This window comes from Anarhichas minor, unplaced genomic scaffold (assembly GCF_050575085.1).
Source record: "Anarhichas minor isolate MPS153535 unplaced genomic scaffold, ASM5057508v1 ptg000016l, whole genome shotgun sequence".
NCBI classification, from domain to species: Eukaryota; Metazoa; Chordata; class Actinopteri; order Perciformes; family Anarhichadidae; genus Anarhichas; species Anarhichas minor.
In genome coordinates, this window is record NW_027466462.1 from 3,371,559 (window position 1) to 3,387,300 (window position 15,742).

The window sequence follows — 15,742 nt, forward strand, 5'->3', positions numbered from 1 at the left end:
TGCATTAATGTTGCTGAACGCAGCTCACTTTTCCAGAAGCAGAGCTGCAGCTCTTGGGTTATGTAAGTCCGGTGGCTTTTTTGGTAAAAAAACAAAACCTTCTTTTGGAAGCGACCCATAAAATGTGTCCAAATCCTTCTTAATTATCTTAAAACAAGTGAAATTGTACCACCACACTGAAAGTTATTCTTTAATTTTCTAAAAAACCCAACTTTACAGAAATGTTAAGCATTGAAGTGTCGTGAAAGGACGCTCTATGCTCTCTAACTACTAACACACAACACAAATGTTGCATTACAGGGTCGGTCATATTACAGTTGATGTAAAGACGGTCACGTCACAGGAGGAGGCGTCTCGGTGCGTATAGACTGCAGTAAACATCAGTCTGTCAGGGAGCATGTTGTAAAAGAGGTTTAAACAGCCTCCTGGCTCACTGACAGAACATATTGAGTGTAGTAAAAGCACAGCAGGGGGTTCAGGGGGTTGCAAAGCAAGCCAGCAGGAACTTCCTCTTCAAGACTAAAGCGTCGCACAAGACTTGAGTTAATTCAACACAACACTATATTAAAGCAAAAAAAAAAAACAGTGGACGCTCTCTTATGTCTTTTGGTGTGTTTTCTCAAAGGCTAAAGCTCTTCGTGTTCCGTCAGACCCGACTGTAAACGCCGATACGCAATGCCTTGAGTGGGAACGAACGCGGCAATGTGAGCCCAGTTGGCTCAGTAGAGCCACTCGGGATCAAATATGTGGCTCGTGCCGGAGAACACGACTCCATGCACCGCTCATTGGTTACGTTAGTGTTTGGAGGGATAACCTCAAACCATGTTAATATTCATCCGCCTCCTATCATTTAAAAGTCGCGCTCATATCGAGACCGGCAGATAGCTAAACTCAATGTGGTTTACTTAGCGACGAGCTAGCTCGCCGGCGACAATATTTGATTTGGATGTGATGTGCAATTGTCCCCCCCCCCCTGTTTTATTTCCTCAGCATTGAATCTGTGTTGACATGCCAGTACAGCAGGATATTCCACTGCTAAAATGCAGTCTGCGAGCGCAATCACTCAAACACACAAAGGGATGATGTCAAACAGAGGAAGGAAGAGAGCAATGCTGCTTTTCCAACAAAACCACATAATCCTTGTTCAAATGTGAAAATTCCTTATTATTCCACAAAGAATTGTGTTAAAAACATCTGTGTTCTGTCTGGTTAGAAAGGTCAAGTTTGTTCATGTCTGCGTCACTCCCGTCTAACCTGTAGCTTTGGGTTCCAGTGCATCTAATGCATTTAGTCACTCTTCTTTCCCATCACAGGCCTGCGCATAAACATCAAACAAGGCAGCCCTGATGAAATTTGTTAATTGGATTTCCTGCTCCAAGACAGAAGGAGCCTCTCACGTTAAAAAACAAACAAACTGGTGCCTCTCCTTTAAGGGACTAATTAAATGACTCTTCAATCGGATGCTTAATGCTCATGCACTCAGGTGTCTTACTTTTTAAAAGTCACTTTGGACAAATCTTTGAGCATGCAGTATAATGTACTGTAATGCAATGTATCCGGATATAGAGGCTTTGTTTTTATGCAGCAGATTTTCCAGCGCAGTCAGCCAGTGTCCCTTTGGAGAACAAGCTGTACGCACATTATCACCAAATGAAACCAAGCTAAGATGGTGAGGAACAGATCTGAGTTTGACCAGAAACACGGCAGGTCAATTTCTAGGCCGGCTCGGAATAGATTTCACCAGAGAAGTGCATCAGTATTCTGATTTCATTTTTCTGATTCAGAGTCATGTGCAACATGGCACAGACATTTTAGGATTTTACCAAATACATAGTCCACGATGCATTTTTAATATTAGCAGACAGGGGAGACTATGGAATGAAAACCATGTATCTCCAAATTCTGTGATTTTTAATGTTTCAGAAAATTTGAAGCATTAAGTGCTTTACGGGTTGAGAAAATCCTCAAATTTCTGAAGATAAACTAACCATCTAAAAACCCATTACAGTATAAATGCATTGTCACGAAGCTGATTTTTTTTTTTTCTCAGCTCATAACAAGTTGTTGTTTTGGAGATGCATGTTTTTTTCACAGGATATTGCCTGTATGATATTTATAGAAGTACTGAAATTCAGGGAGATTCCAGGAACTTATCACATGACCAAAGTTCCATATTTAGACTGCGTGATTACCACTGAGCTATCGGTGTCCATCAGACAACATGCAGTGAAAGAAGAAGATGGTAAATAGGGGTGTAAGGTTTTGTGATACTGTATCCATTTTTAAAAACACTGCGTCAATTTTGAATTAATAGTTCACATGCAGATGAAGATTTGTGGTAGATAGTGACTCATAATGCACAAAAGGTATTGCCATGATGTGGGCTGGACTGTGATTAATGCAAATGCAGATCTCACTGTTCTAATTGCTTAAAAGAATACTCTGATATTTTGCATATGCTGGTGGGTTCTTTATACTATGACAGTTTTCCTAAAACGTGATTTCAAAAATTGCAATATATATCGCCTTGCTTATGGTATTCCTATGTTCTCCGGGTCCTTAGTTCGTCAGATTTACATCACAAAGGGTCTCATGGTCCCCCAACCTGTTCTCATACCCAATTCTAAACATTTTAACGCTTGGTCGTTGTCACTTAGGTTCAGGCAACAAAACTACTTGTTTAGGGTTAAAATAAGTACGTTTTTGACAACCTGGGAATGAGAACGCGCTGGTTCCCCAGCTCTATATAGCACGTGATGGGAACCAAGAAAAAAAAAAAAGATGTTCCTAAGCTCTTTTTAATTAATGTGACATGGGCTATTGTGGGCACTCGTCTCAGGGAACATATCATAGAGTTGAACATTCGGCCCTGGGAAAGTGAGTATCATGATACGTGCCGTATCGCCAGATTGTTGCCCATATACACAGCCCTCATGACAAAGATGTTTCTGGTTGTTTTAGCCTACTAATTGACGGATTACCTATAAACTGCTCTATCTTGCAACTGCAATCATATGTCCCGTCTCCAAAACTCACAATCCGGCGGATGACATCTTACTCACCGGATAACAAGTGTGTGTGTTTGTGTGTCATACGGCACGTGGAGTGTCGGTGAGGACAATCGGCACGGTGTGAATGTACTTGTATCCTCCGGTTTGTGTCAAATTTGGACACACGGTACAGAATCAGAGTATTCCTGCGTCAGACTTCCTGTCTTTCTCTCGTGTACGCAGACTGAAACGGAAGAGGCAGAAGCAATCTTCCATACAGATGCCTGGCTGGCACAGGGGGGGAATGCCAGAAAAAGAAAGAGGATGGACAAAATGGTTGCATAAGAAGACATGGTGGACTTACTGGTTTTGGATAGAGCCCGAGAACTGCCCCTTCATGTCAGTTCAGCTCATTGAAGTGTGAGTGACTTGAGAAAGGAGACCCAGACGGCTCAACAGAGGCCGAGGGTTCAGACAAGAAAAAGGGAAAAGAGAAAAGAAAAGAGGAGGAGGCTGACCGGTGGGAGCGATCGATGGGAAACAAGAGCAGCAGCAAGCGTGATAGAAACCAGATGTAGAGCCATACAGTAAGAGCAAGAGAGGAAGGGAGTTGGAGCAGAAAGGGGCCCGGGAGAAGATGGCATGATTAGGAGCACAAACGAGAAAGGTGCCGACAGTGAAAGAGGGAACAGAAAAGAAGAGGGGAGACAGGAAAAAGAAAGAGGCGGACAGACAAAGGGAGAGGAGGATGAAGAGGAAGCGAGAGGGAGAGGCCGTAGAGTGATTTCCTGTCCTAAATCTTCCTGCATAATCTAACCTGACCTACAGAGGGTCAAACAGCTTCTTTACAGATTGTTTTAGACTACTTAAGTGCTACAGTCTGTTGCTGAATAGAGCAAAGGCAAGTTTCACAGCAGATGAGATTTCACACTTGGCCTCCATTCGTGGTCTATTTGTGGTCTGTTACAAATGAGCCTGGTATTTTGTCACATTTATTAGCGTTATTGGTCTTCCTATGTGACATTTCCTGAGTCAAGCTGGCTCTTAGGCTTTGCTAGGCTGAGCAGAATGTTAGCCTGCTAGCATGACTGTCCCATCACATGCATGGTTACATCAAACAAATTTGGCCGATGATTTTACTGTTCGAAAAATACTTTCGACTAATGTTTTAGTTTGTTTGGTTAGTTGGTTTGTTTAGAGACGTTGGCCCGCTAAAACCAAACTTAAAGATTTAATAAAACGAACATGATAGCAAAGAGTTGCATATTTACACATCCAGCTGACACGTAGCGACATTAGCATTCATTTGGAGTCGTGTTTCTCGCTACCTGCCGGTCACACTTTTCTTTCAACAGCTAGTTGCTAACTTTGTGTCTCTGCAGTCCGGTGCTGCTGATCGGTTGTTGCTTCGCTGCGTCATGAAGCAATGATGGAAGTATAAACTTTGATTAGCAGTGTTCACGCCTGTCATGCAGCTACACGTGTCGGCCGTCAGTTTGGCGCTCAATGTCATCGGCTTGCATCTAAAATGTCCTGCAGTCTGTTCGTGTTGTTAACGCAGCATGAAAGACGCTAAAATCTGCTCTGCGTACGTCCATTTTGGGACTTCTTTGCTGTCTTAACTTTTCTGATTGAGGGGATTTTATGCATTTTGAATCCTAGCTGGAGGGAATATTCAAGAACACCTGCATCGGGGCAGACCTAAGTGCTATTCATGCCTAACACCCGCAGGCTTTATTTCGTTTATGGTTTATTTTCATTGATACCCTTTACATCCACATTTCCTTATTATAGGAGAGGCATTTTTTTTTAACTGAAGAGGTATTTTTTCATTGTAAAGGCACTTGTGAGATTTGTTCCTCCAAGCTAACATTTCTGTATTATTTGGTTGAGAACTGGTTCTCACGGCTTCTTCCAGATCAGGTGAAATCTGCGGAATCGTTATTGCCACACTATATCCCGGATCACAGGGCAAAAGTAAGGCATATTAAAAACAAACAAACTGCTTGGATGCCCAATAAAGATGCCAATGAAACACGGAAAGCGTCCATCCTCGGCCTGCGTGCCCGCGGTTTACGTCGGAGTCCTGACAATCGCAGGAAACTCAGTTAAAGAAAAGATTCCTGTGATTTACATCGCTCACCCTTTCTGGATTGTTCTACACGCTTGGTACTCCCAAACAGGTTCAAAACAAACAGAGAATCGTTTGCAATAACTCTCATCAGACTTCCTCCCCATGGCCCGACATGAGGACCGGTACGTCCCATTAGAGTTTCAAAATCGGAGCTCACCAGACCAGGGAATGGAAATACCCTCTGCCACATATATTCTTGGCAAAGGTTTGCAGAGCGTGTGTCGCTGTGTGCCCGCTCGTATATGATGCATTTTAACACCTATAGGTGCATGTGAGAGCTGCCATGTTTATGCCTTAGCGAGTATGCATGCACACATTCCTCATGTGTTAAGCGTTTTAAACTTCATGGACACATGTCTGTTTAGGTGTTATTCACTCTTTTGAACCTGCTGTGTTCCATTTCTCTACTTCGCTGCATGTGACCTATATATATATATATATATATATATATATATATACTCTTGTGCATACATCTGTGACTGTGACTGTTTTCCACCCCTAACTTTCCCAACTGGTTCAAGAGGAAGGTGAAACCGTACTGCACATGTTCTTCCTTCCCTGAAGTCCATGCCATCCCTTGTTCCCCCCTTTCTCCTTTTTTTCTTCTTCTCTTCCCTTCTTCTCCAGGGTCCAATGTGGAAAATGTGGCATCACCGAAACCACCGTTGCTGCCGTCCAAGTCTCCTAAAATAAAAAAAAAGTAACCCTACCCTCCTCTTTTATTCCACTCTCTCCCCAACTCCAGCTCTCCCCTTTTTTTTGTCGTGTTCTCCCTGCCAAGCATGCTCCACCCTGCACCAGCACACAGAAGCAGGGGAATACGATCCCAAATCTCTCTTTGTTCATCTCTCTCTTTCTTTCTTAATTCAGTTTAAATGTTCTCATTTGTGCGCATGTGTCTGCCTGACTCACCTCCCCTGTCTCTCTCTGCCTCTGTGTGTCACTGATCAGACCATGAGCGGGCGGGGATGGTAAACAAAATCCCAGGGGACCCAACAGAGAGCCCTTGATTCAATCCACCAACGTCACACTGCTTAAATCATGTCATTACAATTTGCTGCCATTTGGGATTTGACAACTTTGTAAACCGGGTGTTATAAGTGCTGACTTGAGCTTCTTCCCAAATCAAACGCATACGCCTTTATGAGAATGATTAAAGTAAAAATATATATTTAAAACAAGTGTTTTTAAAGCACATGTGGAAGTCTGTATGCACATGTTAAAAAAGCAGTTTAAAGTAAATTTAGGGTTGACAAAACTTTCAAAAGTCATGTTGCCATGGATCAAAAACAGAAGACAACAATGACAACAGATTTAATGGGAATACAGTTAAGCACACAAGCACGTTAAGTCCCTAAATTAGTTTTTTGGGGGTTTTAGAAATGTTTACAAGAAAAGATTTACTTTAAGCATTTTCTAGAAAAACTTGAGTTCTCCATATTTAAAGAAAGAGGGGGACTTACCATGACTTCAGTCAGGAATTCCTACATAGTCCTCAGCTCCTTCCCTGCATTTGCTTCCTCTTCGCATTCTCCGCAACAACAAAAACAACAAAAAAAAGAAAAGTCTCTTATCAAACAGCCTCCATTACCTCCCTTTTCACCCTTCTTCAAGTAGGACTTCAGCGCGTGCAAACAGTCCTCCTCTCTCGCTCTCCGCTATGTTTCCCAGCCTGGGAATGTCCAAGCATGTTTTTTTTGTTTTTTTTCCCTCTCCCCTCTCCGTCTGGCCGGCAGTCCCACGCACTCCCCTCCTTCCCTCCCCTCTCCTCCCCTCCTCTCACCTAACAAGAGCACTACAGTCCCCCTCTGCACTCAAACTTTCCATTTATCCCCCCCCAGAGTAACTTAAATGAATAGACAATGAAAAAAGCCGTTACCCCACCCAGGCGTAGTTGCAAAAAAATGTTTTATTTCTGGAGTCGCACGTTCTTTATTCTCATTGGGAGATAATTAAGTCGTAATTTTATTTCTGATGAAAAGCTGTTGGTGCAATCACTGAAAATACTCAAATAATAGCTGCCTCTCTGACGTCTCTGACGGTGTTTTCGTGTGCATGCTCCAAAATAATGTCCCAGAATGGCACAAAGCGTTTCCACGCGCCAAATTGCATTTACGAATAGCTTCTTCTTGGCGGAATGGATTTCCCTCCGGCAGGGGAGCTTGTAAACGGCCTCAATGAAGTGCATTCCTTTCATTAGGGTCATGGCCGTTGCCCCTTTGCCACCCATCCGACGGCGCAGGAGGGGTTAAAGGGCTGCTCCAGTGATATACTGTTACACTCCCTCAATGTTGGTGGGCATGCAGGGGACACATTTAGAAAAGAATGGTCAACATATGATTTACATCAAGCAGCATCTCAATGAGAAGTTTCATTCCGTGTGAATCGTTGAGTAACAAACCCTGACACAGTTATTGGACCCTTTAAAACAACGTAATCACTCACTTGGAGCTGCTGTAACAGCTGTCATTTTGTCATTAAAGGACTTATGTCCCCTCAGACAGATCATAACATACTGTGTCTTAAACCTACACTGTTACTATGCAAACCATGTGTTATTGCCACCCAGTAGACCCGCAGTAATTCAGTCTTAAACATAAAGTCACATAAAGTCCATTACTCACTATTTATTATAACGTTTAGTGCTGTTTTTGCGGCCTTGTCCTGTGACACACTGGTTGTTATAGCATTGCCTAAAGTTAACCTCTCTGGTCTGTGTTTGGACTGCTTTAATGAGCCAAGAAGAGAGTCGGGTTTGAACATCCACTACAATAGGTCAGCAGCACCCCCCTGTGTTTATTGTGGGATATTGCAATAATGGAAAAAAAGGAGGAGAAAAACAAACTTACCATCGGCCTTTCTATCAGCAGACATTTTGACTTGTCACACTGTTCTATTCAAGTGTTGCAGTGAGATTGACGGCGAGCAAGCATGCACGGTGCCAGGAACCTGAAGTCTAATCCGCCACTGTTCATTTCCTTATTTTATATATATAGATTTTACTACAGTTGAGAGACGCAAACATGTATTTTTTTAAATAACATAAGTGTTTGTTTCTGGGTCAGTTACATAAACAGAGCAGTTTTTTGTTTTTTTTTAAGTCCAACAGGAGTGTCAACATTTATGTGTCGGAATTACAAGACATATTTTTATACCCGATTGTTTCCTGTTCACCAAAAAACAAAAAAGATTTTTTTTGTTTTTAAGGCCTAATACAATACACACAATACCAACAAATATTTGTTGCGGTTGCCGTGCTGGTAATGACTGAGCACACCTTGCAAAGACGACTAGCAAGAAGAACAAGACGAACCAGGTCCTTTCCGTGTTTGTCCGCCCTGCATCTGGAGTCTCAGTTTGTTAGACACTCCTTAATGCTGTTGTGGTTACATCAAAACTCCCTGACACACCACAGGACTGTGCCACACCTAATGCAAGGCACTCTGTAATTAGAGACGTGTGTCCTGGTTGAGGTTTCAATACTTTCTCTGTTTCAATTGTGGCTTTCACCATTTTCATTGTCCGTTATAGGTGTAACTGGGAGGTTTGAGCCATCCACTTAGAGGGGAGGAGGGCAGTGAAGCAAGTGTAAACCTGAGCAGGTAGATCATAAAGCTCCACGGTTCAACATTCCTGACGCCATAACTGGTTGAAAAAATGTTTATTTCCATATTTATTCTTTTTTTTCTCTGTTTGATTGCTTTACTCAATCAATCAGCTTTATTTACACCGCCAACAAAGAGACCACCTGCATATTTTATGATTTAATTCTGTCCTACCTCAAGGGCAGTCAGACATATTACAGAATGAATATGCACTTTCTCTTTTGTTTTGAACGCAAATCCAATTACGTTTGATGTGGTGAACATTGCTATTGATAGCTCAGCTCTGCATTTCACATCTCCAAGGTCTTTCACACATTATAAAACCAGACGAAGTGGTAGAATAATAAAGTAGTCAGGCAAGGGACTTCACAGCTACATGTACTCTACATCTTTCATCTGTCCTGAAAACATTTTTGAGGGATATAATATGTAGGAATGCAATATGATTATTCAGAGCATTGTTTACAGAAATGCAATAACTGGTTACACGAGATTACAGTGACTCTAACCCACACGTGAGCATGAAGATGAATGCAGGAATCACTGCTTTGACAAGGCGGTTGAGACTTTTTGATATTAAACAAGCAAGAAGCAAAATTGCTATTCTATAAAAAAAACAGGTTACAATATTGTTAACCCTGACTAAGGACTTGTGGCTTTGTTGGTGCTGTCGTAGTACACCCTCTGTGCTCCCACCTCGGCACCTAAGGGACAGAAGAAGATGGTTAGGGTATCGTGGCCAAGTGCGATACGTGCACACGTGCAGGATGCGAGGTGTAACACCCCCTCCACTATACCTGATTGGCAGATGAAGTTGAGGAGCTGGTCACAAGGCTGGTCCTCCCACTGGAAGCGCTCTCCTCTGGCCATCCCTCCACAGGGGTCGGAGTAACGGTGAGGGGCAATATCTCGTGGCCATTTGGTGAACTTCATGGCGCCGCCAGACATCCAGAACCACGTGTCCTGCATTAGGTATCTGCCCAACAACATTTGTTAACAAACGTACGCTCGGACAACGAGCTATGCATTGGTTTACGGCTGTTATTTGTAATTGGGTGTCTTCGGTGAGAGCTGTTAGCAAAGCATCCATGCACATCTGTTTTGGAATAGCAGCAATGCAAATTAGCAAATACAAGGACACACAATATTTTACTTGAAGACCTGTGTCTTTTGCATATGTATACATTTGCAAAATTCAAATCCTTAAGAATTTGGACTGCAGGAAAAACAACAGCCCAGGGCACCTGCCCTCTCAGTCTAGTTATACAGTATATATATATATATATATATATATATATACACCTAGATATAAATCACTAAAGTGTCAATGTCAGTGTACTACCTGCGCAACCCCAGCCAGACATGGTCTGTGAGGGGGAAAGGACTGCTCAGCAGCTGCTCCACCTCGCTCTGCTCTTCCTGGCTGCGAAGGCTAAGCAGGTCCCAGTGGTGACGTCTGCAGAAGAACAAAGCATCGGACCAGCAAAGCCTCTTTCCCACCACCGTCGCATACCTGCCATTCAGCAGCACGCTCACAGCGGGAGGAGGAGGAGGAGCGGTAGGGGCAGAGGGTGTGATAACTTCTGGCACTGGAGAGAAAAGATGTTGTTAGGTTTCAGTTGGCACAATTCATCTTTGATATGCTTCAGGACTAGTCGGTTTGAAAAAAAAGAAGCATAAGTTGGTGGGGTAGTTTTGGTTCCAAATGAAAAGTAAACATTGAAAGCCAGAGAGTCAGCACCTGGCCTTGTAGCCAAAGAGCTGGAATCAATCTTATCAAGATATTGTATTATTATTTTGTCTGATGTAGTACACTTTAAGTGAAAGAAAGAAATCTTAATACGTGAACAGCTTCAGACATTAAACAGTATTTCATAGCTGGTTCTGTTTTTTTGTTTGATTTCCATGCATCTACTGCTCAAGGACCATACCTGCCGGAGAAGCAAACACCTCTACTTCACACAGGGACAAAGTAGCAAGTCTTGGAATGATCACTGTGACGTAGCGGCCTTCCATGCCTGCACACTGGAAGGTGAAGGTGAACGTGCCCGCTGTTGATGACATAGCACCACATCTGATGGGGAGAGAGAAACATAATGGATGACCAGGGGTGCCGTTTTAGCTTTACTAACCACTGTCCGAGCATTAAAGGCGGTAAATTCAGAATTCTGAGCTTTAATATAGCAGCAACCGACTATTTGTCATGTGAAGATATGGTGGGGTATTAGCGGCTGTATTGTGTTGCTCAACTAAATCAGAAGAAACACACACTTTGTAATAGTTTACTGCACAAATATAGTCAACTGCAGATATCATGCCTCACCTCGGGTTTTCGGTACCATGGCTCGATAGTGAGTCGCCAATCCGGATCTCTGCGCCACGAAGCCATTCAGTACAACAGGCGCGTCTGTTGAGGATACTGACAGCAGTAACCTTGTGCACAGCTAACAAGTCTACTGTCCACCAGGGATTGATCTGAAAGGCAGTCTCACTACAGCATCCTCCCAAAAACTTGATTCCACTTCTACACCCACTGACGGCGTTAGAAGACACCCCAGATGGAGAAAAATAACTCCACGACTGTGCTGTTGGTTTCTTTAAGGCCACGTTTAATAGAGGTTCCACTAAAGTAAAAAAAAAAAGAACGAAAACAAATGCATCAATGTCAGACTTGTGTTTCAATAAATCAAAGCCAGTCAGATATAGTTGTACCTGCTGGGGCAGCATACACCTCCACCTCGCACAGGGTGAGAGTCTTTCTCTCTCCGGGGATGATCACGTTGACGAAGCGGCCGTCCATGCGTCCTCCGTCACAGCGGTACGTGTTGGTTTTACCTGCTCTGATGTGGGAGATGGAAGCACACCTGAGAGTGGAGGGAGTTGGAGGAATAGGTATCGTGGTTATCTGGTTGTCTTGTGGGGCCTCCTCATTATTAAAAGAGAACAACACAAAGTCTTGAAATCTGGGAATGAGTTCACGTTTTTAAAGCCCTCGTATTTCGCCAGGTTGATATGAAAATAGAGTGGTGGTGATTGTGAAGTAAGACAGTTGATCATGAGCTAGATTAGAAAATGACTTTTGAGGAACTCATGTATTTAGCATTGGCCTACAGCTATCATGTTTTTTCTTGTAACTGCTCAGTTGAAGTTTGCCACTGCAGGAAGGTTATGTTGCATCATGCGAACACTGAAATATTGCTGCTCTAATAACAGTAAGATAATAAAAGAAATGTACATTGAATGCTGTACGTTCTGAAGTTCTTGTTAGCACCTGGGGTTGTTGTTTCCGTTGTTCTCCAGCGAGTTCCCGATTCGGATCTCGGCTCCATCCAGTCTCTCAGCACAGCAGTCTCCTCTATTAGTGACTTTGACAGATATGACAACATGTGTTCGTCGCAGGTCCACCCTCCACCAGGGATTGGCCTCGTCCTCTGCAGTGTGGCTACAGAACCCGCTGCTGTAGAACGAGTTCCGTCTCCCATCGATGGCTCTGGCGGCAGCAGCGAACGGGAGTGTCGACGACTGCGTGGCGTCTCCTTTCAGTGCCACGTTGGATAAAGGATGCACTAGAAGCAAAGAAACAGACAGATGGTTAGATTGATTCCATTCCTTGTGGTTGGTCTGTCATGTCGCCATCGCAACGATGAATCAAGTGCATGGACATTCATGGTACGAGGGGGTATTTTCAGAAAAACAATTTCACCAAAGTCAGCACCCTTGCCAATAGAGGAGAGGGTAATAATAACTCAAGAGGCTCTGAGCTCAACAGTTAGCCTGGTTCCAGACCATTTCATTACTGGCCACATCTCTGATTTGTTCAGTGATTCAAATGTGTCTGGTGCTCACTATCAGCTGTATTTGTTTCCTGGTTAGAGAGACATTTGATCAATCAGAACTTGGGGGAAAGGGGGATTGTCATGTTTCTGTGCCGGAGCAAGAGAAATATGGCTACATACATGAATAACAGCAACAGAGGAATGGGCATAAAAAATGCACACTGCACTAATCTGCTTTAATGTATAATTACCGTAGTCTACAGGGAACACCTCAACCTCGCAGAGACTTAGAGTCCTCTGGCTCCCTGGGAGAAGCACAGTGACGTAGCGTCCCTCTATCGCGCTGAATGAAAAGTGGAACGTGAGTCTAGCTGAGATGTTCGCGGTGACTGCACACCTTTATGCGGAGAAGAAAAGAGGAGGTGAGAAGAACAAAAAGGTTGCTCGTATCACAACGGGAGATGTAGGATGCAGGTACTTATCGAGCTGTGTCACCTGACGTTTTCGGTGTCATTGGCATCTGTTGAGTTTCCGATCCAGATTTCACCACCAATCAGCAAGCTCTCACTCAAATCTCGTTGTGTTATCGTTACAGCAGTAATGTTGTACACGTTCTGCAAGTCCACCCTCCACCAGGGATCAGACTCTTCTTCGGTGAGGGTACAGGATCCCTTTTCAAATCTCACATCTTTGTTCCCATCAACTGCCCCGCCAGCAGCACCCGAGGTGCCGCGTTGTGAAGACTGGACAGCTTTTTTATTCAGTGCCACATTTTGGAGAAGGGTACCTTATTGGCAAACAAAATAATTTTAAGATAAGAAAACCACAGAACGTGTTGATGGGAAAAGAAAAAAAAAGTTTACCTGCCAGCACTCCAGATGTCAGCATGAGGGAAATGCCTGTTAAGGGATTAGACAACATAGTTAGCGATGTCCTCGATTTCCTCTCAATTATAAAATTATATGGGTATGATAATGAGACTAAAATATAGCACCAAAGAAAACGTGAATATTGGACTTTTGAGTGACACAATACCCCATTTAAATGGTAATGTTGGGTGAATAGCAATTACAAGTTTAAGTACTGGGAATTAGGGGGTGGCTGTGTATCTGTCACCTTGTTTTTAAAAAATTCTGGTATAGTTTGCAGCTTTAAGTCATCTGACATTGGAAACTATATTTAAAAGTATTTAGATTGATTTGATTGAAAAGATATAAAACAATTCAAATAAAAATAACATTTAATTAAAAAAACAATTAAGATAATAATGGTAATATTAATAATAATAAATAAATCAACGTTATAGCTCAACATATTGTGACTTACCAATGAGGATCCAGATGTGCTGACTCCTCACATTCATGGCTTTGGAGGCAATCCGAGGAAGAAGGTTATAAAAATCTTAATGAAAAAACAATTAAGACTGAATGTAGGCAGACCTACTAGCTGTCTTTGGAGTTTTCCTCTGAGTGTTACCAATCACGTACTGTACAGGATGATTTGTTCTGGTACATGAGAACATGTAAATTTGCAGTCAGCGATGTTTGCATGAAGGACAACACACCCAGATAGACGTCAGCTTTCTGCGAATCACTCTTGCATCTGCATTGATGATTCATGTTGGACAAATGCCTCCCAAAAGTTACATTATTCCCTCAAAATGAAAAAAGTTGCTGCATATAGGCAGTCCTCTACGCTCTGAATTTGGAATTTAGCATATTTAAGGTGCCGTAAAAATATGCTTCAAAAGTGTAATGATGCCAAGGGTGTAACAAATCTCCCATGAAAGTATAGCATTTATCAGCTTGACAATATTAGTTTAAGATTTGGCTGAAAATGTCAGTGTTCAAAAAACTGTTAAGTTAATACAACAATTATCAACTCTTGTATAGAGCCGTGTAAACAAATATATAATCTTTTTTTAAGTGTTTAAAATATACACTGGTTTGTTTTATGTCACAGTATCTTTTTATCCAAGGGTAATTTGAATGACACTTTTTGACAATTTTGAATTGTCACATGTTTAAAAGTGATCATCCCGAAATAACTAATAAAAATACATAGATGAGATGCTAACTTACACACTTTTTCACAAGTAGGCCTATTGCCTTGCTGTACAGTACAAAGACATTCTTACATCCCTTGCATACATTTCAGAATCAGCTTTATTAGCCATGTATATGTTCGCATACATGGAATTTGACTCCGGTTTACACATTGCTCTCAACATACATGGAATATACAAATAAACAAGAACAATATAAAAACAAGGACATTAAAGACAACAAAGTAGAACAGAGAAACGAAGCATACAAATTGAGCATTTAACTACTATGTACAGTATAAATATATAATAATATAACTAGCTATCTGCTTGTGCAGCTGAGTTAGCTTCAAAGTAGCTTAACTAAGCTAGCTGGTTTCATTGTACGACCAGTTAAGTGTTTGCTAGGCTATGCTATGGCTACCGCTATATCAGTGATACCAGCTAACCGCTATATCATTTATATATAAGATATAAGATTTTTCCACATTTAAAAAACAAATCCCCAGAATATTTGACCACAACAATATCTTAAAAAGGTAGTTAGCTGTGATACTCTGTGTTTCTACTGACCTGAAATGTAGGAGCAAGTTGATTGAAATCAGCCTCCCATATCTTGACATACTTACTCATTTAATCTCTCAATATGTCTCTTACACTGTAACAATACATATATTTGTGTTACTACCACCATTGATGCTTTCGTTATACGACTGCATCTTGTATGATACTTGAATATCTGACTAATTATTCTAAATACATTACATAAGATTATTAAAATGACCTGTGCTAATGCTGAAAACAAATTTCATGGGAATTTAAATCAGCAAAGTTTTGTTTTTTTGATAGTAAAGGTTCCGATTTAGATCTTCGTCTCCGCTTGTTGGGGGGGATACAGTCTCGGGTGTATTAAAGCCACTAAGATAATCAGTTTACATAAAATATTTATTCCAAAAATATGTAGTCAAAAGTCAGCTGTTACATAATGAAATGTGCAAAGTGTGTTTCACCAATATTTGGTATCATATATATATAGCAATCTTTAAAAGCAACTGCTCATTTGCATGTGTAGGCTACTTGCACTCGGACACAAATTAAAATATCAGCCAATGAAGGCTTCATTGGGAAAGTTTTGTTGAGTCATCAATATGTACATTCACACAAAAGAGAATATCATTGTAATGGTAACATAA

General features: G+C 41.8%; 1 protein-coding gene across 1 annotated transcript; it reads right to left on the reverse strand.

The window, feature by feature from the left end:
• Positions 1–10,960: 10,960 nt before the first annotated feature.
• On the reverse strand, positions 10,961–13,868 carry LOC142950625 (fucolectin-1-like). The gene is made up of 5 exons (XM_076092187.1): positions 13,832–13,868; positions 13,001–13,292; positions 12,757–12,902; positions 12,001–12,295; positions 10,961–11,593 (listed from the first exon to the last, which is right to left on the reverse strand). The coding sequence occupies exons 1-5, from the start codon at positions 13,866–13,868 to the stop codon at positions 11,416–11,418; spliced, it is 948 nt and encodes a 315-aa protein (XP_075948302.1). The 3' UTR covers positions 10,961–11,415.
• Positions 13,869–15,742: the final 1,874 nt, after the last annotated feature.